This window comes from Zerene cesonia, unplaced genomic scaffold (genome assembly GCF_012273895.1).
Source record: "Zerene cesonia ecotype Mississippi unplaced genomic scaffold, Zerene_cesonia_1.1 Zces_u001, whole genome shotgun sequence".
NCBI classification, from domain to species: Eukaryota; Metazoa; Arthropoda; class Insecta; order Lepidoptera; family Pieridae; genus Zerene; species Zerene cesonia.
Window position 1 is genome coordinate 183,428 of NW_024045131.1, and position 27,642 is coordinate 211,069.

Below are 27,642 nucleotides of genomic sequence, written 5' to 3' on the forward strand. Positions count from 1 at the left end.
GGAAGTGGGAGAAAAACGGGTGTGAGTTACATACATACAAACATACAAGTGAAGCTAATAAAAGCGTGTTAAAAATTAAAAATTAGTACAATAATATAAAATAATGTATAATGTAATATAAATACCAAATTATTTGTAATATTAGTGCGACTGTCGTATTAAAACACCGCTGTTTTTTTTAAATTGTTGATTTTCTTCCGTCTAAACGGTTCGAGAAAAATGTCTAGATGGCATTTGCCCAATGTGGCGCGACCTCATGTACTTCCCGAATCATTACATTAAATATCAATTTGAATCAAGATACGATATCGTATTAATATGCCAATTAAGAGGAATTATTATTGGAGATATGAAACAGTGTAATAACTTTTATCTTAATTGTTTGGTTTTCTTTAATCAAAACATTTAATATAGCTTAACCAAGCTGGTGTGTATACATGTATGTATATCTTATATCTTTAAACGAGCAATTCTTGTATATATATATAATTGGAATCTCGGAATCGGCTCGGAAATTTAGTATATAGGGGGTTTCGGGGGCGATAAATCGATCTAGCTAGGAATCTTTTTTAGAAAATGTCATATTCGTGTTTTTTTTTCCTGACATCTATTGATGAATAATAATACTATTTTGCTTCGTAGATAGCTGGACAACTGAAATAACACATAGGCACTTTTTATACCGATATTCCTACGGGATACGGACTTACGCGGTTTCAACCGCGGGTCACAGCTAGTGTATTTATTAAATGTGAACTACGTATACATAACATATGCTATGTTGTAGCAGTCACAAGAACACGAAGAGTTTTACCCATTTTTGCGTTTTCTTTTACAGTTGTCCTGGTGCATTTTATTTTACAGTTGTCAGTTGCTTTTTATCATTATTTTTTAAGCATATTTTTCTTAGTCTTTTTATTTCTGTAAGTTAAAGCTTTTATCAAAAAGACTGTGTCTTTCTTGTCCTCTAATGAATAAAGAAATACATGGTCTGCTATCAGCATAACTCGTGGCATAATTATTAAATGTCATAAAGTAATACTTTAAATGTTTGTTGCTCAGTGATCTAGGGAACTCTCGCTTGCGCGTGCTCTCTCTTATCACCGAGAATAACATTATTATACAACGTAAGCTTAACTCGCTAATCGCAGATGAACATTTGATAGCCGAATGATTAGCGCCAAGATGAGCGGTATCTAAGTGGGGGTTACGTTGGGTAAAACTTCAAAGTGTACGTGAGTTTTGGCAATGCCGCTAATTCGCGAAACATTCGCTGACAGCGCAGCTGCGATACTATCGTATGTCTTGTAAACATATTTACGAACGATAATTTTAGATTGGGGTAACGTTATGTATATAGTAGAATCGGTAAATATTTATAGGCTTTATTTTTGATGGAATTCGATTGGTTTCGTAGTAAGCAACTGGATTGCGATGTGAGCATTGGAAATGTATTCTGAAAACGAGCAATTTTTTCTTCCTAGTACGAGTAGATGTTTATTGAAGCACGTAATGTGATATGCATGTATTTATATTATCAATTATCTAGATTACAGTGTTGATATTTGCTCAGTTAAAGACAAGATGGCACCTTGACATATGTCTGGAATATTTCTCATTTATTATTTGGGCATATAAATCAAAGCAAAGGTACGCATACCTAGATACTATTTGTTATCGCGTACATAGATCCAATAGATAATCAGGCCTTGTTTAACTTGATGTACTTAATATCTCATCCTGAATATATTCTGCATACCGATATACATATGTACATATGTACCGATAGCCGCACTGAATACCCAAGAAGACTGTAGGAAATTTTATATCTGTGGATTGTATAGACAGTTAACACGCCAGGTCACGGTCGGGGCATGGGCCTACCGTATTAAGTACATCACATTTATTCGATACATTTACGTAATCACTTCACTCTAAACAGTCAAATTCTAGCATAAATCTACACATAACTATACTCTGGATTTATATTCTAAGGTTACTGTTAAGTTTTCATTATAAGCGGAAGAATTATATCGGTTTCTGTGCCAAAAGAAGAGATGGTTACATTTAAAATTTATTAAATCGCCTTTAATGTGTTATGCGTTTGTTACGTCTAAAGAGAAAGATGAACGAGACTTACTGTAAGGGCAGCAGTACATGAAATGTGTTATTTTTTCTGCCATCGTCGGCAATAGGGTGGTGGGTCGCCTGATGGTAAGCGCTACCACCCACGAACATTTGGAGAGTAGTAAGCTCGATTGCAGATCTTACGCCTCTAGAAATGATTGCCGATTATTCATTGTAAAAGGATTAAAAAGGATGGACTAGGGGAATAAAGGAAAGGAAAGGGAAGCACAGCAGCACGCTACCATTTCACGCCGGTTTTCTGTGGGGGTGTGGTACTTGGCCGGTACGAACTGGTCCAACTCGTGCCCAAGTGTGCTCGACCCCTGCATACAAAAATCCGCTGTCCAACGCGTGACACGTCCGTCTCCCTTCCAGAAGCTACAGATGTGCGGTACGGAGGAGGAGATGCGCGAGGTGGCTGGCAGAATCTGCAGGAACTACCTGCACGGCGCCTGGAAGAGCACGGACCCGCGGGACCTGGACTTCAAGCGGATCAGGTGAGCTCTCGCAATTACAAAGGAGACAAGGTGTAGGATGGCATTAGTTAGGTTTCGTTTTAAAATGTATGGGTACGCTTCCTGCGTCTATCTATGTATTTATGCTTAGATATTTTAAACTACACAGCAGAATTCAATGGGGTTTTTTTTAATAGATAGAGTGATTCAAGAGGAAGGTTTATGCGCGGGCAAAAACTAGTTATTGATTTAACATTTTAATGCGTGTATAAAAGGCATAGGCTACTATGAACCTATCAAATAGAGCTTTAGGGAAGATGAAGACCAGAACAATGCGTTTATATGACGATTTCTTTTCGGCGTGGATACAGGTTGTTGTATAAAATGTCGTACCAGACCGCAGAGCTCGCGACCTCAGCTGCATTGACAATTATGTATAGTTCGATAATGTTTTCCTTGTTCGATAACTTATGATCAGATCTCGTGATTTAATTGCATTGTTTCGAGCATTCCATGTCCTTTCGATTTTTGTGGTGAATTTTTAGATTTGCTGTCTTTGCATGAAATAAATTCTCTCTAAACAGCATGCCTCATAAGTTTTGTGTGTCCTTAAAAACATAATATAATACATAGGTAATATTAAACTGTTTCGTCTCCAAGATACCTTAAAAATAAAATAAAAATTATGTACTCCCTGGGCAAAGATGTGCTTCTGTGTAATTATTAGGACTCCTTGTAAGTTATACAATATTATCTCTAGATGCGTAACGTATGTATGATAATATAATATATACAAACACCAAAATAACATTTTTAAATTTTTTGTCTCTCTGTCTGTCTGCTTATTCCGGCTAATCTCTGTAACGGCTGGACCGATTTTGACGGTCTGAACTTTCACTGACAGATAGCTAATGTAATGAGGAATAACTTGGGTTACTTTTTTTGCAATATTACCATAAGAAAGTTGTAAATTACAGAAAAAAAGTCATTTACGAGGGTGGAACTCCTGGACGCAGGTAGTTTAAAAATATAACTGGTCACACGTTATTGTACAGCCACAAAACGCTGCAAAACCCGAACCTTTTGTGAAATGAACAATAGCAAGTGTTGTCACCGAAAAAATCGATCAGGAGTCGGCTGGTTTTTGCGAAATGCGATTATCTTATACGGTGATCGGTTTCAGTTCCTCGTGACGCGCGCTCACGGGGCGAGGGCGAGCGGCTTGCATGTTGGGGGGGGGTTTGATGAATACAATTGTTAATAGACTTTTTTTCTCTTCTTCAAAGTACACCCGTGTGTACAGTGTAGGTCCCTTTAGCCTTTCTAGTATGATTGGTGTGGGGTGGATGGTGGGCGTGGAATAAGCTTAAGCTCGTTATTTGTCCTGTACACGTACATTAATTAAATAAAACTTTTTATTATACGGCTTTATTCATCAAATGATATAAAAACTGGGATCTCTTTTAAACGTTTTTTTGTTTTGTTTTTTATGCCATCGTCGGCAGTGGAGCTGGTGGGTCGCCTTATGGTATGCGCTACCACCGCCCGTGATCATTCGCTGAGGTGTCGATTGCAGACCCTAGGCCTCTTGAAATAGATTAGGATAGGGAAAAGGATACGGGCCACTTTGTGCATTGGCAATGGCAGTTAGTCAAACACACACATGGACACTTTCAGCGATACATGAAAATCAAAAAAATATGTTTTTCTCTTACTAAATTCAGACGTACACTTGTTGTCGCTGTTTTCTGACGACAGATACTTGAAGCGGACGAGTGCCGCGTATCAGTTTGCGCCGCACGCCTCTCCGGCTGCCAAGGACACTCTGTGTTTACGTTTTTTATGACCACAGTGCGAATCAGATGCAGAAACGTCGCAATTGTCGCATTTTTCTAATACTTTTTTGTTCTTTTTGCTATTGTATACCTACGTTATATCGAACTCTCGGTGAATGGATACTCAAAGTGCTTATTAAACTCGCTTTTCACCTGTGTAAAAATAAAATATAATAATTATTTATTTTATTATCTTTTACAGTCAAATAATATATGTCTCTGGTCACCGTTCACAAACAGGTTTATATATTAAAAGGAATATAACGTAACTACGCATATTACGATAATTGCGATTCGCCCGAACCGTAATGTCGTTTTTGTCGTTGTTGAAAACCAGTATGATAAGCATCGAACATAAACCGAAACGCAATTTTAGTGGTGGTTTTCCATTTCCGATGTTTTGTGTTTATTTCCGACGTCGTTTCAAGGTCCTCTCTCTGAATTCTTATATATTTGTTTATGTATTTATATACATAAACAAATATATAAACAGATAGTGAGTGACCTTAACGTTCTTATTACAAATTGAATGCAATGTTTTCTTTAAAAATGTAGAAAACATAAAACATTTTGTACTTACAGAGTTTATTTGCTACTCACACTATTGCAACTCGTTACAAATTATAATTATCGGCATGTGTACGCGGAATTTAAAAGTAAAAAGTCTGTGGTCCCTCGGTGCTATAGGCTATACATACCCTCTGGTAAAGCCTAAGGTTTATATGTTCTTTATCTGATTAGCCCACTTTACTTGAAATATATAGCCTCTGGTATATCAATGTGGTGTACAATAAAGAATTTATTATTAACTAAGCGCTCTCCCCGGCCCTGCCGCCCTGATTCCTATTTTATCCCAAGGGAGCCTTTAATCGGGATTAAATGTATCCTATCATCCAAGTCAGATCATACCTTGTCTGTGAATTGTCTTGAAATTTTATATAGTTCATCAAAATCCATTCAGTAGTTTAAGCATGATTGACGGACAAACATCCAAACAAATAAACTTTCACATTTATAATATAAGTATGATAGTATGATTATATATGTAGTGTGATTATTATTAGTATAAACAAAACAACCCCCTTTTATGAATCTTCTCACAAATCGTAAGCTCTCTCGGGCTCTTATAACCACTCCGTTTGCTCTGGGACCATGTTGTTCCCTTCCAAAACAATATTTATTTATTTAGTAGTTACGTATTTAATCGATAATTATCAAAGGTCAAGCAGAAAAGGTATTCGGCTACTCGCTATCGAGTGTAGTTTTCCGATGGCCTACATACGTCTGATTGTGGTTCCTCAATGGAGCTGCGACTGATATCAGAAAACAGATACGCGAATGGCCGGCGCTTGACAATTGTTTACTTTGTTGCAGTCCTGCTTAGAAGGTAAATGCCTTTGGTATAATCTATATCTCTATACTCGTATATATAAATGCGAAAGGTCACACACTCATCACGAAATTTAAAAAATGGCTGAACGGAAAAAGGTGTAATTTGGTAGGCCGTTAGTTACTTTGTGGTTAATAGACGCGCACTAAGAACGGATTTTACAATGGGGCTGCGTTAAAGGCGTCCTTCATTTTTGGTGTCACAAACTGGAATTTTGGCAATTAAAGGTAGTTAATAATTAATTAGATGACGGTCCCTAAGAACGGATTTAGCAATAGGGCATTTAGGGTTCTCGCACGTTTGATCGATTTTTTTTTTTGCACTTATTACTGCAGTAAGATGTTATCCCATGACCACACTGACATAGTGTTCTATAAACGCACAGCCCAAACCACTAAATGGATCGGGCTGAAATTTACCAAGCAGACTGATATTATGACATACGCTAAGAAAGGATTTTGACAAATTCTACCCCAAGGGTATAAAATAGGGGATGAAAGCTTATACCGTACCATTCATTAAGACCGCGCTGAATTATCAACAAAATCTGACTTATTTTCGCGTGAAAGATAAGTAAACATGCAATATAAAGATTCCTTATATTAATGGGATTTATCCAAGAGTTCTACTAAATGATATTTTTCTATACTCCGTACAAGGATCACGCAAGTGAGGCTATATAGTCGATTCTATAAGTAAATCGTGTTTCTTTTACTGCATTCATTGTTATTATAATACTATCTACCTGTAAGTTGGCCTTGTAAACATTGTGTGATATTTCCCTCTGGTTGGCAACTCCAACCGCTGTCAGTTCGTCACAAAGTTTTATGGTTAGCTTGATTACATCTTATAAAGACTATACAAAGAGTAGCTCGATACTTTGTGAACTTCACGAATGATGTATCTCGCTTGCAATCAGCTATTGTGTTTGTTTGCATCTCGTTAAAGTCGTCTCTTTGATTGAAATCTCTAATATTTCTAATTGTATTATATGAATTATGATTCATTAATGGAATCAGTTGTCGATGACTGCTATAGTAACTTAGTTAATGATATCAAGATGTGTCTAATTTTTAACCGACTTTAAAAAAAGGATGAATTTATCAATAAGAATGTATATTTTTTTGTTGTGTTACCTCATAACTTTCGATTGGGTGAACCAATTTTGATAAAACTCTTTTATTAATAGCAGTTTAGTTTTTTTTTTATTGATAATTAATAAAAATACTCGATGCTAGAGGAAAATTACTGTATGGAATAGAACGTTGGAGAATAATTCAAATATATTTATATTATATGAGACAATATAAAACATCACAAACCGTAGAATTATATATAGCTGTATTATATTTTTCCTTTGTAGCTTAATTAATTTAAATAGATCATTGTAGATTGTCCCCATTGGAAGTCTCCGCATAGTAATGGCCTTATTTCTGACGCTCTGACGTCACCTCACCTTCGCTATCGCGTTTTTCTACTTTTCATACAATTGTTCATTTTTTGTGTCTTTACTTTCGTGTCCTTTGGAACACGCCACTGTACTTAATTGTCGAGGGTTTGTATACAAAATCTACCGATGTGCTTTTTGCGATAGCACAATAGAATGTGAATGGTGTAGCTAGTCGTGACGCGTTTTTTTCCTGGAAGCATCTATCTGTATCAGTGCTAGCTAGTTCTTTTGTATTGTAAGTGGAAAAAAAACCCTGAATTGGAAAGAATTACTCCAACATTGTCTAGCGAACTTGAATGTAACGAATCTGCTTCAAGTCTTAAATGTAAATATTATGGAAGAATTTACCCCTAGGTACCTCAATAAGGAGTAGAATTTTAGTGGTCAGCTAGTGGCCAGCTTACATCGGACAAGTACCACACCCCCACAGAAGCCGGGGAGACATAGCATACTGCTATGTCTCGTTCTGTGAGTGGGGGAGCCGGAGGCCATATGAGAGACAACATGCAGTGAAGTGTCAATTTTATGCACATTTTTACTATTCGTCATATTCTTGCAGCGGCGGGCTGTCCAACTTCCTGTACTACGTGGCGCTTCCCTCGGAGCCGGCCAAGCTGGGCGGCTTCCGGCGCGAGAGCTCGCCGGACGCCGACCAGGACCTCAAGCTCAAGAAGCAGATGCTCAGCGCGCACTCTTTCTCGCTCGATGAGCCGAAGAAGGTATAGGCTTGTTATATCTGTGTGTATGTGTGTGTATACTGTAATATTATACCGGGGTCTGTGAAGTTAAGAGGGACATTTCTCACCAGAACATCCGTGTCCTTCTGATGTCATGCAAATTAACTTACAAATATCTTAAGACTGACTGACTGACTGATCTGTCAACGCACAGCCCAAACTACTGCACCGATCGGGTTCAAATTTGGCATGCAGATAGCCAATATGTAGTAGGCATGCGCTAATAAGGTTTTGAATAGATTCCATCCCCAAGGGGATAAAATAGAGAGTAAAAAGTCGTACCATTGCAATTTTTTTGCCTACGCGGGTGACTAGTTTTTATATGCCAAAACGATACGTAGTTAAATGTGGCCCACACTTGTCCTTTTTGGCGTGAAGTATATTTTCGCAATCGCGTACACCTGGCACTACGAGCCACATCGGTGGGCGGCAAGTGCTAGGGGTGGCAAGTGTAAAGTCCGCCTGGGCGCAGGTGCTGCTGCGCATCTACGGGCAGGTGCACGGCGAGCGCGCGATGGACGCGATCGTGACGGAGTCGGTCATCTTCACGCTGCTGTCGGAGCGCCGCCTCGGGCCCAAGCTGCACGGCGTCTTCTCGGGCGGCCGCATCGAGGAGTACATACCGGTACGTATGCCCTTGCATTCCCCCCTCCCCCTCCCTCTCCCTCGCTCGCCCTCCCGCTATGTATCGGAACAACATGTTTGCTGTGTGTACTCTCTGTATCTCTCATCCCTCATACCATACTGTTATTTCAGTAGAAATTAATATTTTCATAATTATATTAATATATAAAAAAATGGTTGCCTGTAAAGTCGGTTTTACGGGCGAAGATTTTACGTGACAACGTCTTTTTCTCGGTAGAATATTTATTGATATGAATATTATTAAATTGCACAATAGGAACAAGGAATTGAATGAAAATAAGAATTGCACAAATTTTAACTATAGAAAATATATTTTGTTTACTAAAAAGACAGAGACAGAGACACAAGCACGCGCCGATTCAATGCGCCTAATTCTCTAGTGGTGCGCGCGCGGCGGACCGATCATAGTTCGGTGACTCATCATAACGTTACCGGGCGTTACACTTTTTCATAAGTGCCTCCGAGCCGCAACCTAATTTAAGACGTTGTCACGTCAATAAATGTGTTATGTTTGTAAATCTTTATGTTACCGCTAAAACGAACGTTTTCCCTTATTGGAACTAGATGTAACTATTATATTTTTATGTGCCTCAGTCGTGTATTAATCACTGCGTAGATTTTGACAAAATGTTATATGATAGACCAATATTAGGTTCTAATAAGTAACATCTTCTTGAAAAAGTTATTTAATTATTTTCTTTAAATCACCTAGAGATTCCGAGTACGTTTTATTTGCTAAACAGTTGAGGTATAGGGATCCAAATTCGAAAGAAATGTTTGTTGCCGTCTGTTTGAGTATCCTCTTTGGCGCGTGCTGCAGGCGCGGGCGCTGCTCACGAAGGAGCTGTCCGAGCCGGCGCTGTCCATGAAGATAGCGGAGAAGATGGCCGCCATACACTCGATGGACGTGCCGCTGTCCAAGGAGCCCAACTGGCTGTGGAAGACCATGGCCAAGTGGCTGCGCACCGTCAAGGAGGAGCGGCTCGCGGCGCTGCCCGCCAACATGGTGAGTCGCCAACCGCCAACCGCTAACCGCCAACGAGGCCGACGGTTGTTTCTCTCTTATTCAAATAGATTTATTGTGATCCACATCTCATAATGATAGGTATAGCATAGATCAAGCATTATCATATGCAAATGTTATCGTATGATCCATTTTAAAATTAGTCGACAGATAGTATAGAGCCGTGTAGAGTTCGAATATAGCTTAGTGTAGAGCGCAGTCAATAGCTGTTTGTTGAGCGTAGTATAGAGATAGGTGTAGAGGTCGAGTAGAGCTGTGTGTAGAGCTGTGTGTAGAGCTGTGTGTAGAGGTCGCGCGGTGTTGCAGCGCGCGGAGGAGCGGCGCGTGGCGGAGCGGCTGCGCGCGGTGGAGTGGGAGGCGGAGATCGAGTGGCTCAAGCGGCTCACCGCCGCGCTCTACTCGCCCGTCGTCTTCTGCCACAACGACATGCAGGAGGGTGAGTGCCGCCGCGCACACGCGCACACACGCACGCACACGCGCGCACACGCGCGCACGCACACGCACACGCACACGCACGCACACGCACACACCCGCACACTGCGCTTGCAGACGATACGTGCAAACATTAATTGAACTGATCTCAAATTTCAAACATTTATTCATTCAACTGATTTTGTATAAAAGGGCTTTGCTGTTTTTTTTTTGTTATTGAGCCATCTTGTCTTCATAGAACAGCTGCTATCAAAGTTATCAAAATGTCATACCATGTCATCTACCGCAATTTACAGGTAACATCTTGATACTGGAGGACGAAGTGGAGACGGGCGGCGAGGGCTCCGGCATGGAGGGGTCCGGGGCGGAGGCCGCGGCGGTCGCGGGGGTCGTGGGGGCGGGGTCGGAGGGCGAGGGGGTGGAGGGTGTGGAGGGGGGCGAGTACGCGTACAAGGAGGCGGACTCGGCCTCGCTGTCGTCCGCCGAGCTGGGCGAGCCGCGGCTCGTGCTCATCGACTTCGAGTACTGCGCATACAACTACCGGGCGTTCGACATCGCCAACCACCTGCAGGTGAGCCGCCTCGAGCCGTTCTCTCATACATTCCATTTTTTTTTTGAATGGTCGAAAATTTTAGTAACACCTTATTACAATTAATTTAAAGCTCAAAATCTATTACACTTAGCATAAGTAGTTAACGACTAATTAATTATTGACACTATCAATAATTAATTAATCGTTATTGTTATCCTTGAATAAAGCTACCCGATATTGTACAAAAAAACTTGCTTTCAAAGTTAGTGTTTTTCGAATCTTATTTTAAATGTAGAATAAAAATTGATTTAAATTAAAAAGTATCCATAATCTTTTTTTAATATCCATGAAATGAATTGAAATTGAAATGAAACTATGAAGTGAAACGAAATTACTTTATTTGTCCAGTAAGTTAATTTTTATTAGTACATAAAAACAGTGCTTACGCTACAGAGGCTTTTCTTTAAATTGACATATTCTTACAAGATAAAATTGAAATGGGTACAGTAAATACCCCACACTATACAAACTTACACTACACTATACTTCATTGTACTTCATCACACTACACTCCACTGCACTGCACTAGAGTACACTACACTACACTAAAGTATACACACACTAGAGCACACTTGACGCGGTAGTACTGAACGCCTCTGGTTGTGCAGGAGTGGTGCTACGACTACACGAACCCGGAACATCCGTTCTACTACGAGAACTACGAGAACGCGCCCACGCTCGAGCAGAAGGTTAATTTATACTCTATTTAATAGATTTCGTACCTACGTAATTTTAACATCCAAAGTACATGGTAATTTTAAATGGAAATTTTGTTTTATAATAACTCTCTTCACAACATTCCTTATAATCTTTTGAAACTCAATACAATAAAACGACGATCTTCTGAAACACGTTGCTTTCTTAGTGAGAGTGTGACACACACGGGGGCCCTTTCAAGTCTTTATAAAAGCAATGCGTGTTCTTTTTTCTGTAATTTAATGTAAAAGCGGGCAACTGAGCTGGCGGTTCGCCTGATGGTAAGCTATCACCACCGCCCGTGGACAGAGCAGTGCTAGTGCCTTTGCGGATGTGCTGCCCGCTTTTAAGGGGTCAAGTATAAGGAAAGGACTGATGATTGAATTAAGGAATGGACTGGGAAGGGTGAGGATAAGGGAAGAGGGCGTCTCACTCCCCCACCCTGTGTACGAAATACAGTAGCATTCTACTATTTCATTATTTGATCTTCTGTCGTGGCGTGGTATTTCCCCTGTGGGAGCTGGTCTAATTCGTGTAGAATTGTGCCCGACTCCCATATTTTAGTTGCTACGTTGCTATGATGAGCGCAGAGTCAGGGCACCACCCGGTACGCGATGTAGTGTGAGGTGTCGGCTGAGTAGTGTTTTGACGCGTTGCCATGGCGACCGCAGGAGATCTTCATCAAGGAATACCTGAAGCACGCGGGCGAGCCGGACGCGGCGGAGAGCATCGACGAGATCAACCGGCTGCTGGACGAGATCGACGCGTTCGCGCTCGCCAGCCACCTGTTCTGGAGCCTGTGGTCCATCGTGAACGCCAGCAAGAGCCAGATACCCTTCGGCTACTGGGTGAGCGAGATAAAGATTCGGTGTTTTGGGTTGTTTTGATGTTGATGCATCAAAACTATTATTTATTATATAAGACTTGTTATAGAAGCACTTTTAAATCGTCACTACACAGTTTTAACATTTACCACCGGTTCGGAAAGCTTTCTACAGAGGAAAGCCGGCAACAAACTCTGTAGTTGATGTTTCCAATTGTGTCCATTTTATATTTTAGTAGTTCCTGAGCGCGTTCAACCGAACAAAATTTTTCATTTTTTTTTTAAATAATATTAGTGAATAGTTAATGGATTAATATGAACGTTACCAGGAGTACGGCCTGTCCCGGCTGGAGACGTACCTGCGGCTGAAGCAGGAGCTGATCAAGAAGGAGAAGTACGGGTTCCCGCAGAAGAGGAAGATCTGCGAGGTCGACATTTGAGGCGCCGCCCGCGACTGAGCGCGCACTGCACTGCACCGCAGTGTGTAGTGCACTGCACTCTACGGTGTACTGTATCGTACGCTGTGGTGTACTGCACTGCCCGGTACGCCAGCTTAGCGTACTGCACTGTGTCATCGAGTACTGTAATGGACTGTTAAACGTACTGCAGCGTACGGGCCGCCACTGTGCTGTATCATACGCCACTGTGCGGTGGCGCCGCGCCGTCGACTTCTTATAAATATTCTCGCCTCAACTGTGTACAGAAATCTGCGATATCTGTCTGTTCCTCGGTATACCTAAAATATTACCAAAAATATCGTTATTTAGATATGATAAAAACTGTTTTTGGTTTCAGTATTAATTATTAAACTATTGCAATGTGTTTTATTTCAAAAATGTTTGTGCAATTGTGAATGCTGTGGATACAGCTATTGGCATTTAAAAATAATGAAATAATAATTTTTCGAAGTATTTTCTGATGCCAAGTCAAGCAATAACGTGTAGTGAACTATGAGCTTTATGTGTTGCTCTCGAGAATTGAATATTGTATGTACTTATACAACAGCAGTTCTTATTAATATTATTGTAAAAAAAATTATTTATTAGTTATGATTTCTACAAAAATATGAGGAAAATTATTTTTATTATATAAGGCCGTTTATAACAAAGCTTAATAAACGGTTAAATGAGTTGTATTCATTTTGTAAATAAATTATGGACTATTAAAAAAATCTACATTATTTGTTAAATTGTAATACGTAAATGATTAGTCACACATCTGTATACAAAATAAAATAAAATAAAAAAAACACAAAAATATTAACTTCCTCGTACTGTTTGTTCAAATAGATTTGTAGTAAGTCAATCGCCTTACAGCTATCTCTGTCTAACTCGATACGATGGACAAGGACGGCACATCGCAGCGTTTCGTAATTTTGTACATTCGTCTCTCTCTAACGTAGCGAAGTAGACAGAGACGGCTAGATATCTCTCCAACGGGAAGAGAAATGAATATATTGTATATAGTAAAAATATGTAAGTCGTTATGTGATATAACACATGTACATATAATTAATTATTCGACTGCAGTGTGACGTCGACTGCGACTCGACTCCGCCATCTTTGTTTTTCGTGTAACTTTAAATTGAATCGACATTTTAAATGATCATTGACACATGTGACCAATATGGAAGACTCTTTATTTTCAAATATAATTATATTAGGCTCGCGTATGTAGTAATATCGAATAAATAATGTAAAAAAGTGACAATCGAGTCAAGTGAGAGAACTCGCGCTAAAAACTCGCTAATTCAGTATTCGCACAAACATTCCTTGTGATCGCCTATTCGCCGTCTCGCTCTCGCCTGCGTAACGGCGCCACGGTCAGAGCGGGATGGAGCTATTTTGGTATTCGGCTTTTTGATTCATTCGATATGCGGGAGAGAAATGAGTGCCTTTGGGTGGAATTAATGTTAGACGACGTAAAATAGTTAGATGGAACTAAATACGGGGATAGACAAATTTTTCGTATCACTTTTTTACGACTAGCTGTTGCCCGCAGCTTCGCACGCGTGGACAACATAAATGATCGTAGTACTGACTTTTGTCCCTTATTTTACCTCCTTGGAGGGAGAATTTTCAAAATCCTTTCTTAGCGGATGCCTACGTCACAACATCTATCTGCATCCCAAATTTCAGCCCGATCCAGGTCCAGTGGTTTGGGCTGTGCGTTGATAGATCACTTTGTCAGTCAGTCGCCTTTGAGTTTTATATATTTAGATTTCCCGTAGTACAATATGTATGACGATGCATCGCCCTGTTGGGAGGATAATTTTTAAATTATTCAAGTGATTTAAAAGCGATTTGTTCAAATTTTGAATTTCGATGTAATCAAAAGAACCTGTAAAACTACCACGTGGGTGAATTTGTGACAAATCTGTATATTCGTAATATAATATATTATATTATATGACTTCCAGTGTCCCGACTATGCACTCAACTATGCTCAATACAATACTAGATGGCGCTGCTCGCTCTTCACTATAGAAAACCCTAACGAATAATAATGTCTACGATTTTCTCCTAGTTATTTCTAACCTCGAATAGCGTTCGCAAATTTTATTTGTGGTGTAATCTCGATGATTTATTGTAAATGAAATGTTTGCCAAAAATCGAGTGAAAATAGGTATTTACTATATAGTAATTGTAGGTTTCGCTTTTTTTATTATTTTGTATATTTTTTTTTTAATTTACTCTAAAGATAGCATTCTACTTCAGAAAATAGACTATGAAAGGTACAACATATAACATTTTTGGGAATTAGCCATTATTTAAATTAGCTTCAATTATTATTATTATAATCGATTGTAAGATTCCAATAATTACAAACCTAGATTAGCGCCAAAATGTTAGTTTTCGGCCGCTTGCATTCGTCTCGCTTGCACAACATAACAAATTAACGTGCTATCTCGCTCGTACCCGTCATGTCGTGTGAACAATTTGAAATTATTGGCGCCCACATCACAATAGAATAAGAGACGATAAATCTAAACATACAATACCCTATTCATTGGAAATTGAATCGTGAAAGTTTTTATTGACAAATTAAATACAGAAAATTTTTTGTTTCAGTTCTTGATATATATATATATATATATATATATATATTTTTTTTTTTTTGTATTTGACAATGAAACCTTTATTTTTATTAAAATTTGCGTCCGCATTTAGTCATTAGTACTTATTTAGAAGCAGCTATTTATTTTAAAATGGTGTTGGTTTTCCAAAGAGGGTTGTCAATTTATAGATTTTTCGTGATTATTATATGTTTTTTGTTTACATTTAAAATGTATGAGATATATGATATTTTATATTAAATTGTATTAATATTTATTGTGTATTTATAATGATTTTTTTGTTCACTAGTGTCAACCCTAAGGTAGTTTTATCATTAATGAAAAAATTCCTATATATTTTTAAGCTTAGTCACAATACTCTATCATGGATTTTCGTGGAAATTGTGTTTCAAAAGTTGTAGATTGTTTATTGAATAAAAAATGTAAACTGTTTGAGCCAAATAATAGTTATTTAAAAATCAAAAATATTAATAACATTAAATGGCGGATAGACTTCATGTACATAACTGTAACAATTTAATCATGTTTTTTTTAAATATATGAAACCGATATTTTGTACTTTGATTATTTATATTTAATTTCAACCAAAAACCTACATTTTTATTGAGTTGGGTGTAATTGTCTGTCTCTTGATTTGATTTTGATATTTGCTGGATATATATTTTCTTTAAAGCGTTCTATAATTTACTTAAAAAAACCTTTTTTTTATTTTATGAGTAAGTTATAAATATCGTGGCGGGAAGTGATCGCTGTACAGACTACAGAGTACTTACGTTTGTGATAATTATGTGAGATGCGACTTTTGTATAAGTTATGGAATTTAATAAATTGTTTTAAATTAATGATGTTTTATTTATATTGTCTAGTCGAATAATATATTATACTTTATATATTCAAAAATAAAAGATTACGGTCATGTATTTAATGCTACCCAGTCACTGAAACTGCATAAATTAAAAAACTTAATTATTTTGTATGAGGTCAACAAATATAATATTTGAGATGTCAAGTTGTTAGTCAACCTCGATACCATTTTTCCAACTGCTGCTATGGGTTCAGCACAATATCATAATGTTTTTCAAGATAAAATAAGGCAATCTGATACTTTTCTAGCGATAACAGCCTATCAATGGTTCCCAGAATTGTCTCGGTGAAACTACACGAATTGCCTAAAAACCAGTCAAATCACCTATGAAACGGCGTCGGGGGGATCTAATGATTTGTTACCTATATCTTGGGTAACTTCGCGTTGGGTGTTTTTGTTAAAAATAATAGCACCTGTAAGTCTTCCTGAGTTTAGACGGGAATAAACCAACTAAAGACCTAGAATTAAAAAAATACACGTATTAATTATAATACGTGTATTTTTTTTAATTATTCAGGAAGGCAGATAAGAAAAATATTGATTCCAACAAATAACACTTGACAGTCAATGGGTGTACAGTAAAAATAACCCGATTTATTAAGTAAAAGTTTATTATTTACATAAAACAATATTATGTACTATATTATTTACATTAATTAAAAATGTAACATGGCAACAAATAACATGTTTAAGGGGGCTACAAGAGCTTAAGTGACGCACGCACACATGGAATCAACTAATCAGCGGCCTCGGCCGGCTCTGTCGGCACACAGGGCCGCACGCACACATCTTATTGAGGGTCTTGGTCACTTTTTTGTATCGTAACAAATGAAGCATTATATTTCCAAAACACTATTGAATGTGCATATATTCTAAAGTATCAATTATCTGTTTTATTAATGCATTGGTTCTCAATATGCTTCATGGCATTATAGAACACTGTTTTAGCTCGCACAGGCCCCTTTAACAAGAATGATAACTAATAATTGGACATTGTATGACAAATTTAAATAGAAAGACAACAATAGACCAAGAGTAATATTAAAAAAAAAGAACATTTCTAGACTTTATATTTCCAATTTTTAAGGATAAAAAATAAATTTATATTAATATAGAGATGAAGAAAGAGTATGAAATGCTAATTTGGCGTTTCACACTCTTCCTTTACCGCTTCTTTACCGTCTATTTACCGAAACATATGTACATTGTATCACTCACTGTCAGCTTATTCTAAAATTATGTAGGTTTCTCTTTCCTCTTCCTACTTTCAATTTTGCATACCTAACATTGTTACTTGATCAAAAAGCAAAACAACAAACTTCAATTGATTTAATCTAAGAATTAATTGCAATAAAAAATAAATTTTTAAATTAAAATATCAATTTTGAGGGTTAATTTGACTAAGTGTTAAAAAGGAGTAAGAGCTGCAGTGGAATATGCAATATTTTCACATCTCATCACAATCAATCAACATTCATTAGCATAATTTGATTGATTATGATAATTATCAGTGGATTTATTTCAATTAGAGAGCAGTATCTCTTCATGCCGCCACACTTATCCTGTAAGTTAGATTAAGTTTGAAACTTTACAATATATCTTCTAGCACTTTGTATCCACATCATAATAACTAACGCAGTTATAATATTCACAATTCTAACTACACCCCACTCGCTATCACTGCAAGTGCTCACTCATTTTAATTGTATCCAGTAACATTGGCAGAGGAACTTTTAACGATTCAATTTTATCATCACTCACGATCGTCACATCCGTTTTAATTTCACTGTGGTACCTCTTCACGTGTATGTCGAGCAGCGAGCGCCGTACCGACATGTACTTGCAGTACGAACATTTGAACGGCTTGTTCCCCGTGTGTATCGCCTCGTGGCACAGCAAGCTCTCCTTCCTGGCCGCTTTGTAATCGCAGTAGCTGCATTTGAGACCCTTCCCCATGTGCATGACCGAGTAGTGCTTCTGCAGGTCGTACTTCTGCTTGCACGAGTACGTGCACATGGAGCACTTGAACGTGTAGTGGCACTTCTGGTGCATCGCGTGCTGGCACTTGAAGTAGGTCGCGAAATCGCAGGCGGCGCACGTCAGCACTCGGTCCGACTTGCTCCTCTTGTTGTGGAGCGCGATTTGGTCCTTCGTTTTGGTGGAGAAGTCGCAGTTGCAGCACTTGTAGGGGCGGTTCTGGCTGCCGGTGTGGTGCCGCTGGAAGTGGCGCTGGACCGCCGCCTTGAACTTGGACGTGTAGTTGCACATTAGGCACATGAACGGCCGCTCCTTGTCGTCCGACTCGAGCACTTGGATGCTGTTCCAGTCGAGGCAGTTGGGGTCTATTAGATATTGGTCCTTCGAGCTTTCGTGCTCCTCTTGGTAGGGGATTTCGTGGTCGATTTCGGTGTGCGGCGGGGCTTTGGGCGTCTCCTGCTCGGTCTGCAGCGACTTGTTCCTGTAGATCTCGCCGAAGTGCCGCTGTCTGTGCTTCTTCGACTCGCACATGTACATAGTCTCGAAGTCGCAGTAGTCGCACTTGATCACGCTCTTCTGCAAGCTGCGCTGCTTGTGCGTGTTCAGCCGCCACCTGATTTTCGTTGAGAAATCGCACAGGTCGCATTTGTTTGCGCCCTCCGATATCTCGTTGTGTATCTTCGCCAGGTGTCTGCTTATGTGTCCCTCGAACTTGGTCACGAATGGGCACTTATCGCACTTAAAGTAAACCCCTTCGTTGTGGATTTTGCCGTGCTTGATGAAGTTGTGTCGGTAGGCCGTCTGATAGTCGCACTTCGGGCACTTGTGCTGCTTCTCCAGCTTGTGCTTACGCTTATGCGCGTTCAAATTCCATCGGTAGAAAGTCACATATTCACAGTTTTCGAAGTCGCATTTGTACTTGGCTATGGCGCGTTTCTCTTCGGCGGTCAGCTGGTGCCGCATTTTGCGATGTCGGTTAAGCGCTGTGGGGTACTTGGTCGTGTAGCCGCAGAGGTCGCAGCTCAGCGGGTTTGCGTCTCTGTGACTGATTATATGGAATTTCAAGCAGTTTTTATATTGCGTCGTGTAGTCACATTCCTCGCACGACAATAATTGTCTTTTACTCTTTTTTGTACGCTTTTTAACCTTACTGAAAACAAAATGTTGTATTACATATTAATTTATTTTGAGTTATATATTAGAATCAAAAGTGTGCTTAGTATAATTATGGTAAGACAAGACATGAACAGATATTGAAGTATTATAGTTTAAATCTTATAGCACTAGGAATTGATAACAAAGAGAGCAAGTGTTACTAAACAAAAGATTTTAAATATTCTTCAGCTAAAATTTGATTGAAGCCTTACCATTCACACACTCTTAGGAGGCTTAGCTTAATGATAATTCAATTTCTTGCTGAAGAGTAAACAAAATCCATTCAATACTATGAATAGTGCAACTTTGCTTTATACTATATTGTGATTAATTCATAAGCAGTTGCAGACTCACACTAGAGGCTCCTCAGTGGACTCACTACTGGAGTTCTGCGATCCCTCCACCTCCCCCACCTCCACCTTCACCCACACACTGGCAAACATGTTGGTGACCTCATTCTCATCCGGCTCACTTGTTATCAGGTTACTTCTGTCGTCCGAGTCCGACATTTTCTGGAATAGTAAATGAAATTTATTGAGAATAGACCAATGCTAAAAGACATGAATGTAATATTGTTGACGTTATAAACATACAATATGATATACATTGGTCATAACGTTTTTTAGTACTCTATTTGAATATTATTTATATTATAAACACATTATAAATAGCAATTGACTTTTATAATGTAATTTACAAATACATGGAAAATTTAATTTTTTTTACAATAGCACATAGAGAAACATAGAATTCAAAGCTAAAATGCAATATGACATTTTGTTCTTAATATGAACAAAATTGTTTTAGCTTTTAGCACCTGCAACACAATAGAATTTCATTTAGTGCGTAGGACAGATATTATTGGTAATTAAAAAAATTTAAAATGTTGTAAATATGCAATAAAGTTATTAATATAGTACACCAGGCAACCTGATTGTTTATCAGCAATCTCTATGCAGAAGAGAACTTAAGAAATAGAGCATACAGAAAATACATACATACATAGTTAGATGGGATATAATACATGAAATTAAATTTGAAGGAAAAACTAAACTAGAGAAGTGTTTATGTAGAAGAGTGCTGTGATATTATGAGTATAGTATTATTCAATGTGAATCACTGCATTATTGTTGATAGAAAGCTCTGAAAAGTATGTTTATGTATTGAAAAAGTTATGGAAGAAATCACCAATAGGTTGTTACCCATAACTGCAGATATAACTTTGTTTTATAGCAAAATACAAGAGTGATAAAAACAGTTTAGTAATCTAGATAAGCAAGAATTGTTGTTGTATATTTTTACGTGTATTTATTCTATATAATCCCGTGGACAGCAAGGATAGTGAAGACAAATTTCGGTTTGTAAATATCCATTCCTTTGTAAAATATTTACTAAAAGGCTTGCTTTATTATTTCAATTAATTTCTAGGCCTGTAGCGTAGTAAAGGACAATTTTAACTGTATTGTTATATCTAATGAGCTTGCTAAATCCAAATTTTGAATACCACAATAATCTTTATGTAGTTACCTGTTTATAGGCGGCGTAAACTAAATAATTTTATCGTAAATATGTACCTATCAACTGAAACGTTTCAAGGTACTTTTTGGTTTCCTAATTCGTTGGCAGACGGTGGAGATATAACCACGTATATTATATAGCTTCATCTATAGGTTATTTACAAAACAAAAATATAAAAGTAGGTAATGTAGATACCTACTCAAATTCCGAGGAATTTATTGAAAAAAATCAATCATGGCTATGTTGCGTTCAATACGATGAACTCCTGTTAAGGCCACAAATGTTTATTTTTATGTCTGATTATTTGTGACTATGTTAAAAAAAAGTCAATACGAAGCAACATAAATGTTTTTTGTGATATTGAGAATAAATTTAATCTAGTTTTGTTTTTTGTGATATTGAGAATAAATTTAATTTTAACACATTTTTATTTTTAACTGAATGAGACAATTTATCTGAAATTGGAACACACCTTTGCAAATGTCAAAAAAATTTGGTAGGTAAATAGAAAGAAAAACATTGCTTTCTTGTAGTTTTTTGCTCATAATCAACACAATAGTACAATCTAAAATACATATAAAAAGTATGATAAATGGTTTCTGTAACGAAATAACATCATTGTATTCTTTATCAATATCTATCAGTTTTGTTGTTTCAAATATTCACAGCGACTATACCTGTACTGATGGAATTTTACTGCATAATATGCTTTATAATGGTTTATCTTTTACTGGTAACTAACTGCGAATAAAAATTCGTAGCAAGTCACCGGGATTTGCTTATTATTAACTTAAACTTCTACATTTATAATATATTATTTCGAATTAAATACACAAATCATACATACATGAGCACTCTAAATATACAAATTATAAATGTATGGTGCCTACCTACGTACTAATATAAACAAAAACGGCTCTATTTAATGAATTTTCCTTGTGTATTTTTAATCTATCTTTATTAATAGCTCTGTGTCGGGTTTCCAATAAATAATTTGTCAAATGTCACTGAAGAGAAACAGCTGATGTTTCATGTCAATTTATCGTAATTTGTATAGCTCATTTGTAAATAAAAGGAATAAAATTAAAAAATGTATACCGAGGTGGACGTTTTTGTGTCCAATTACACACTTATTGACCCAGAAATATATCAATTATGGATAGAGGGATGTTCTTGTAAGTTTATTGTTTGTATCGTTACATTCCTAAATAAATTTCGTAATGATATACGTTTAATATATTTATCATTTACTTCTTAATGTATAAACACTAGCATGATTTTTTCGTATAAGAAGCTGATGGATTTTCGTTAGTATATAAGCATTCTAATGGTTAGCAACATATCATAATATAAGTACGAAATTGTCAGCGAGTGAGGCAGTATCGACTCTACACCAGCGCGCTGCAGCCAAGCAGACCGGCGCCACGGTGGAGCTGATAGCTAGCGACGTGCTGGACCATTATAGGTGTGCCTTGTTAATAAGTCATTTTTATTATGATATGGTTTATTTTAATAACCGTCGCTAAGAGAGGGTGTTGTAAGTTTTACGTTATTGTCTGTGTGTGTGTGTATGTCAGTCTGTAACTTTCAAAAGTTTCTGTACTATGTATGGTTCATAGCTATTTTGATAAATAATAGAATAGCAGCATAGCAGTGCTTACACACAAATGTTCGCACATTATTAAGACTACTATACAGATACACAAATAAATGGCCTTGTGCACACAGTCATGGGTTTTGATAGTGAAATTACGCAATGTAGCTTCAAGCTTATTTCCGAATTGCTATGCTATAGCCATTCTTATACAATGAATTATATTACATTTAAATGTTGATGATTTGCAGGACATTTGCTTTGCTGGAGCGTCTGCTTACGGTACCGTCCAAGCTTTCAGAGCAGATGATCTTCCAGATAGACGAGCCCACCAAACAGATGCTTATTGAGAAGTAAGCTATAATAGTACTTCACTTTACATACAGGTTAAACATACTTAAACAGATGTGACAATTGCTTAATTATGTTATTTACTAGCTTTTGCCCACAGCTTTACTTCCAATAAATTTGTAGTCGTTTAATAGATGTTTTTATACACATAAACCTCTTGAATCACTATCTATTAAAGTTCCCATCAAAATGCGTTGTGTAGTTTTAAAGATCTAAGCATACATACAATAGGAACAGATCTGGGAAACAGCTGGGTTACAGCTAGTATAGCATATTTATTTAATCTGTTCGCGAGTTTGTCATTGAGCTCCTCCTTAACAGCCTTTGAAGAATTTTTATATGCCTTCAGGTGGACTTTAAAATGATTAAGGCAGGCAAGAGCTAATTTATATACAATATGTTTATTTTACATTTATATATTAAATATAATGAAATGATTTTGCAGGTACTATGAGTTGGATGATGCAGTAATACGAGAATTACTTGGAAGGAAGCTTTCTTCGCGACATCGAAAAGATTTGGACGAGGTGAGCTGGCTTCAGTACTCATTTACATTTACCTACAGTGTTATTTAATGCCTTCGATAATATTTTCATTATTTAGCTACATTGAAATAATAGTTTTCCCAAAAAAAAAAAAAAACAGAACTATATTCTTATTCTTAGAAATTTTAAATGGGACCATACCGGAAGCATCAGTTTCCAAATAATAAACGATTCAAAAAAATCTGTTCACAGCTATACTGAATACTGATATAAGGAATTTATGAGGTCACATAAACCAATTGGTAACTTCACCCTTTTTTTGGAGTCGGTTATTAAGTAAAGATGGCAAAAGCAAGCGTTGTGCTGTTGCAGGTGTCGGACCGGTCGGGCGCGCCGCTGCGCTGCTGCCGGCGGCAGTTCGACAACGTGCGGCGCGTGTTCAAGGCGGTCGAGGAGATGCCCGGCAGCGTGGTCGCCAACGTGCGCGCCACCTTCCTCATCTCCGAGCCGCTCGCCAGGTGCGCACACACACGCACACACACGCGCACACTCACACACACACACACACACACACACACACACACACATTCTCTTGACCTCATCAAATACGGATGTCAAGAGCGATCTAACGTGCAATTATCCCTACTAATATTATAAATGCGAAAGTAACTCTGTCTGTCTGTCTGTCTGTTACGCTTTCACGCCTAAACCACTGATTCGATTTTGATAAAATTTGGTATGAAGATAGAACTGAACTTGGGAAAGGACATAGGATACTTTTTATCGCGAAAAAAGGGTAGAAAGGGTTGAAAGAGGGGATGAAAGTTTGTATGAAAGTTCGTTATTGTCAAACCGATTTTAATGAAACTTGGTATGGAGATGGAGCTAAACGTGGGAAAGAACAAACCATACTTTTTAATGCGAAAAAAATACTCCTTACCATGTCGCGCGATATAAGCGAATTCTACGCGGGCGAAGCCGCGGGCGAAAAGCTAGTACTTAATAAAAGTACAAAACAAGATGTATTTTCAGGAAGTACGGCGCCGTGGTGTTCCTGGCGTGTATGCGCTTCGAGACGACAAAGCGGAAACTGCAGTATTTGTCCTTCAACGACTTCTTCCACTGTGCACAGGTTGGCTATAAAGTTCTCCGCTTGTCGCTATTTCTGTTTCTTTAACATCGAAAATATCTCTTACTAGCTGCTGCCTGTAGATCCGCTCACGTTGTTAAAATAAATTATCGCTTTCATCCCCTATTTTCTCCTTTTGAGACAAATTCTGATGAATGAATGATGAATTTTAGATTTCACTCACAGTATAGGCTTTTTTTCACATTTTTAATATTTTATTTCATTACATATCTACGAGTTAAATATCTACAATTAACTGTAATCGAAACAACACTGCATGTCTATATGTATGTTTCCTGTTTTTAAACATGTATTGCTGTCACTCTTGTAAGGTTCTGGAAATTGTCCTAAGTAAATAAATATGTATAATAGTAAAATAAAGATTTATATGGTGTTTTTTATTGATTTTATTTAAATATATGTAAAAATCTTGCGAACAGGCGATAATGGGGAACTGGACGTACAGCTGCACGGGGCCGGAGTACTACGACACGGAGATGGACCGCGAGTTCCTGCTCGAGCTGCGCGACCTGCGCATCCTGCTCGACAAGGAGAAGGAGCACAAGCAGTACGTCATACGCGACTGACTGACTGATGACTGTTGACTGATGACTGACTGTTGACTGACTGAAGATTGACTGACGACTGAGTGACTGGCTGACTTACTGTTTCATTGACAGTGTCATATGTCGTAGGACTATCTGTCTATGTCTGTCTATTTATAAGTAAAGTTGTTTTCTTCATACTTTCTTTTCATAAGTTTTAAAATATAACCTTAGCTATTCCCAGATGGTAATAAATGGTACCAAAAGTCACCAAAATATTATCTTGATAAAAAAATAATAAATATTATCTTGAGAAATTTTGAAAGAATAGAAAAAATTTGATCACGAGGCAGGATTCGAACCTAGCCTAGCCTCTCGGCCACCCGTGATCCTGCCACAGTAATCGAATCTCTTCTACTCTTTCGGTTTCATGTGCCTAAGGGGCACCCCGCGCCATCTATTGAGATGATTAAGAACCATCACAACCAATACGAAACATTATTTCAATGATTACAATATTGTATCGATGGAACGCGGCCTTTGTTAAATTTAATTTTTTTAGTTTTATAGCATTGAAATGCTTTATAAGAGAGGCTAGGCGTTGCTACGGTTAGGCAAGAAACGCAGGTTCGAATCCTGCCTCGTGATCAAATTTTTTCTATTCTTTCAAAATTTCTCATTTATAAAGCATTTCAATGCTATAAAACTAAAAAAATTAAATCTACTTTATTATTTTCATAAACCAGCTACTATATTCTATTATTAATTATTCTTCATGGATATTAATACATTTTTAAATTTTCAGTTTGATCTGCATGCGGTTGAAACCGAAGCTTCTGGAGAAATCATATCAGGAACTCGAACTTAATTTTAGGTAAATCAATGTTATCTTTAAAACATTAACCTGATCATTTCTGTAAATTAAACATTCTTTATATAGAGTAATTGCTACGTAATATATATGTATTATACACCCCAAAGTAATGGTTAATTTTATTTCTGTTTGCCTCTTTGTATTTGTGTTCATCGAGTAAAAACCATCAGTGCCATTTTGAAATAATTCAATGGCTTTAACTTGTTAGCCACTTTTTATTTCAAAAATATATTTATTATGTATGAATGTATACTTGTACCCTTTTAAAGTAAAAAATGAATACGAATATATCATAAATGAGGTATCATCCGATGGGATCTTAATACGTCAAAATTTCAAAATTACGTAATCGGTGAAACTGCGAGGCGCAGCTGGTCTGTTTTATAAAAACCGATAATATATAAAAAAAAGGTTTGCATCGATCAGATTGTACACGCGTGCGCTGGTGGGTGTGGCGGTGAACCTGCACCGCGCCAGAGAACTGCGATCGTTGTTTGTGGATCTGCTCGAGAGGTGAGCCCGTCAGTAAAGCAAGACATTGATACAAAAAACAAATATTTTATTTCCAAAAAATACACAGAACATTTACAGATCAAGACCGTACAAAGTAAAAATAAAAAATTGAGGAAATATTTGTTAAATTTCAATTAAAATACAATTGCGAATACAACATTTTAATATCAGTCCTATGTCTATCCAGATGTATAGAGCCGCTGCGTCTCGGCAGCTGGCCCAAGACCGACCTCGCGCAGTTCCTGTGCGCCTACGAGCAGTGCGCCTTGCAGATGGATGTACTGAGGTATACAGACATTTCCGTGTAGTCTTCATGACCTAACTGATTCTTGAACATTTATGGATTATAAACGATATAACAACGTGGACGGTTATATATTAAAATAAAATAGGGAAAACCGAAAAATGTAGATTCAAATCTCGCATTATCTAATCTAATCTAATCACGATTAGATTTTTCAATTATTATGTAAACATTTCAACAAAACATCGCCTGTTTCACAAATATTGGATTCGTTCAATTTTATTACAGTCTACCAGTTAAAATTACAAATATGTGTAAAATGTACAAACAAATTTGTTAAATATCCTTAATATGCATTGTACAAATGTCTGTGTTACCAGAGAGGCGGACCTGAAGTCGGTGTGGGAGCGCTACATGCGCGTGGTGAGTCAGTGCTTGCTGACCATGTACCACACGTAGTGCTCGCCCCACGGGCTCCACTGACCGGACAGGCGTCAGGCGGTGACCTGAGACGGACTTGCGAACTTGTGTCGAATGTTTGGATGATTTCATTGTTTTGTTACGTTAGGTTTGATCATCTAATCTATATCATTAGAAGTAGTGTTATTATCATCTATATTTACAACATTAATATCTCTATCATCGGTAGCTTCTTCATCACCTCTGTCAGAAAAACCATCATCCAAATTATGGTTTTCATCGCCAAATGAATGACTATAAACATACTGTGTAAATATGAGAAGTAGGTAGTTAAGTACTTATACTCTAAGCTTTTAAGATTCTGGTCAAATGAAATTTAGCAATGTTTATAAGATAATTTTTCCGTGGGCAATACTGCCACGTATTGTATTGTCTAAGGTTTAATTGTTCGTCGTTTTGTGGATTGTAATAACAATTATTTATTGTGTTCCTATTAAAAGTATATTGTGATTGTTTATTATGTAGTTTTATTTTCTTCGTTTTCATTCAGCTGTACGAAATTTAAATGTATTAATTTTTAACCTACTTCCAACCAACCAACCAATTCATAGTCGTAAATCTTGGCGACCTACGATGTCACCGCAAGATTGCAAGCACTTGAGCACCTTTTGAGCAAGAGAGAGGGAGAAA

At 37.5% G+C, this 27,642-nt stretch overlaps 3 protein-coding genes across 3 annotated transcripts in view; 2 read left to right on the forward strand and 1 right to left on the reverse strand.

The window, feature by feature from the left end:
- LOC119838206 (choline/ethanolamine kinase-like) overlaps positions 1-15,251 on the forward strand; it is a 21,559-nt gene extending 6,308 nt beyond the window's left edge. The window contains exons 2-10 of the mRNA XM_038364053.1: positions 2,503-2,624; positions 7,817-7,976; positions 8,467-8,619; positions 9,460-9,645; positions 9,970-10,099; positions 10,392-10,666; positions 11,296-11,376; positions 12,055-12,231; positions 12,536-15,251. Of these exons, the coding sequence (XP_038219981.1) occupies positions 2,503-2,624; positions 7,817-7,976; positions 8,467-8,619; positions 9,460-9,645; positions 9,970-10,099; positions 10,392-10,666; positions 11,296-11,376; positions 12,055-12,231; positions 12,536-12,646 (1,395 nt within the window). The 3' untranslated portion in view covers positions 12,647-15,251. The remainder of the gene's footprint in view (positions 1-2,502; positions 2,625-7,816; positions 7,977-8,466; positions 8,620-9,459; positions 9,646-9,969; positions 10,100-10,391; positions 10,667-11,295; positions 11,377-12,054; positions 12,232-12,535) is intronic.
- Positions 15,252-16,793: 1,542 nt separating this feature from the next.
- LOC119838230 (zinc finger protein 64-like) lies at positions 16,794-19,646 on the reverse strand. Its single transcript, XM_038364082.1, has 2 exons — positions 19,634-19,646; positions 16,794-19,274 (listed from the first exon to the last, which is right to left on the reverse strand). Exon 2 carries the CDS (start codon positions 19,085-19,087, stop codon positions 17,825-17,827), a length of 1,263 nt encoding a protein of 420 aa, XP_038220010.1. The 5' UTR covers positions 19,088-19,274; positions 19,634-19,646; the 3' UTR covers positions 16,794-17,824.
- Positions 19,647-21,848: 2,202 nt separating this feature from the next.
- Positions 21,849-27,459, forward strand: LOC119838227 (acidic fibroblast growth factor intracellular-binding protein-like). The gene is made up of 11 exons (XM_038364078.1): positions 21,849-21,972; positions 22,166-22,262; positions 22,643-22,744; positions 23,188-23,269; positions 23,600-23,745; positions 24,260-24,359; positions 24,797-24,924; positions 25,707-25,775; positions 26,202-26,288; positions 26,476-26,574; positions 26,913-27,459. Exons 1-11 carry the CDS (start codon positions 21,888-21,890, stop codon positions 26,989-26,991), a joined length of 1,074 nt encoding a protein of 357 aa, XP_038220006.1. The 5' UTR covers positions 21,849-21,887; the 3' UTR covers positions 26,992-27,459.
- Positions 27,460-27,642: the final 183 nt, after the last annotated feature.

Excerpts from the sequence above, each read along its gene's own strand:
- LOC119838230 (XM_038364082.1), bottom strand. The coding sequence starts at position 19,087 with ATGCGGCACCAGCTGACCGCCGAAGAGAAACGCGCCATAGCCAAGTAC.
- LOC119838227 (XM_038364078.1), top strand. The coding sequence starts at position 21,888 with ATGTATACCGAGGTGGACGTTTTTGTGTCCAATTACACACTTATTGAC. Across the intron at positions 22,745-23,187 it reads AAACAGATGCTTATTGAGAA|GTACTATGAGTTGGATGATG; the intron begins GTAAGCTATAAT and ends ATGATTTTGCAG. Across the intron at positions 26,575-26,912 it reads TTGCAGATGGATGTACTGAG|AGAGGCGGACCTGAAGTCGG; the intron begins GTATACAGACAT and ends CTGTGTTACCAG.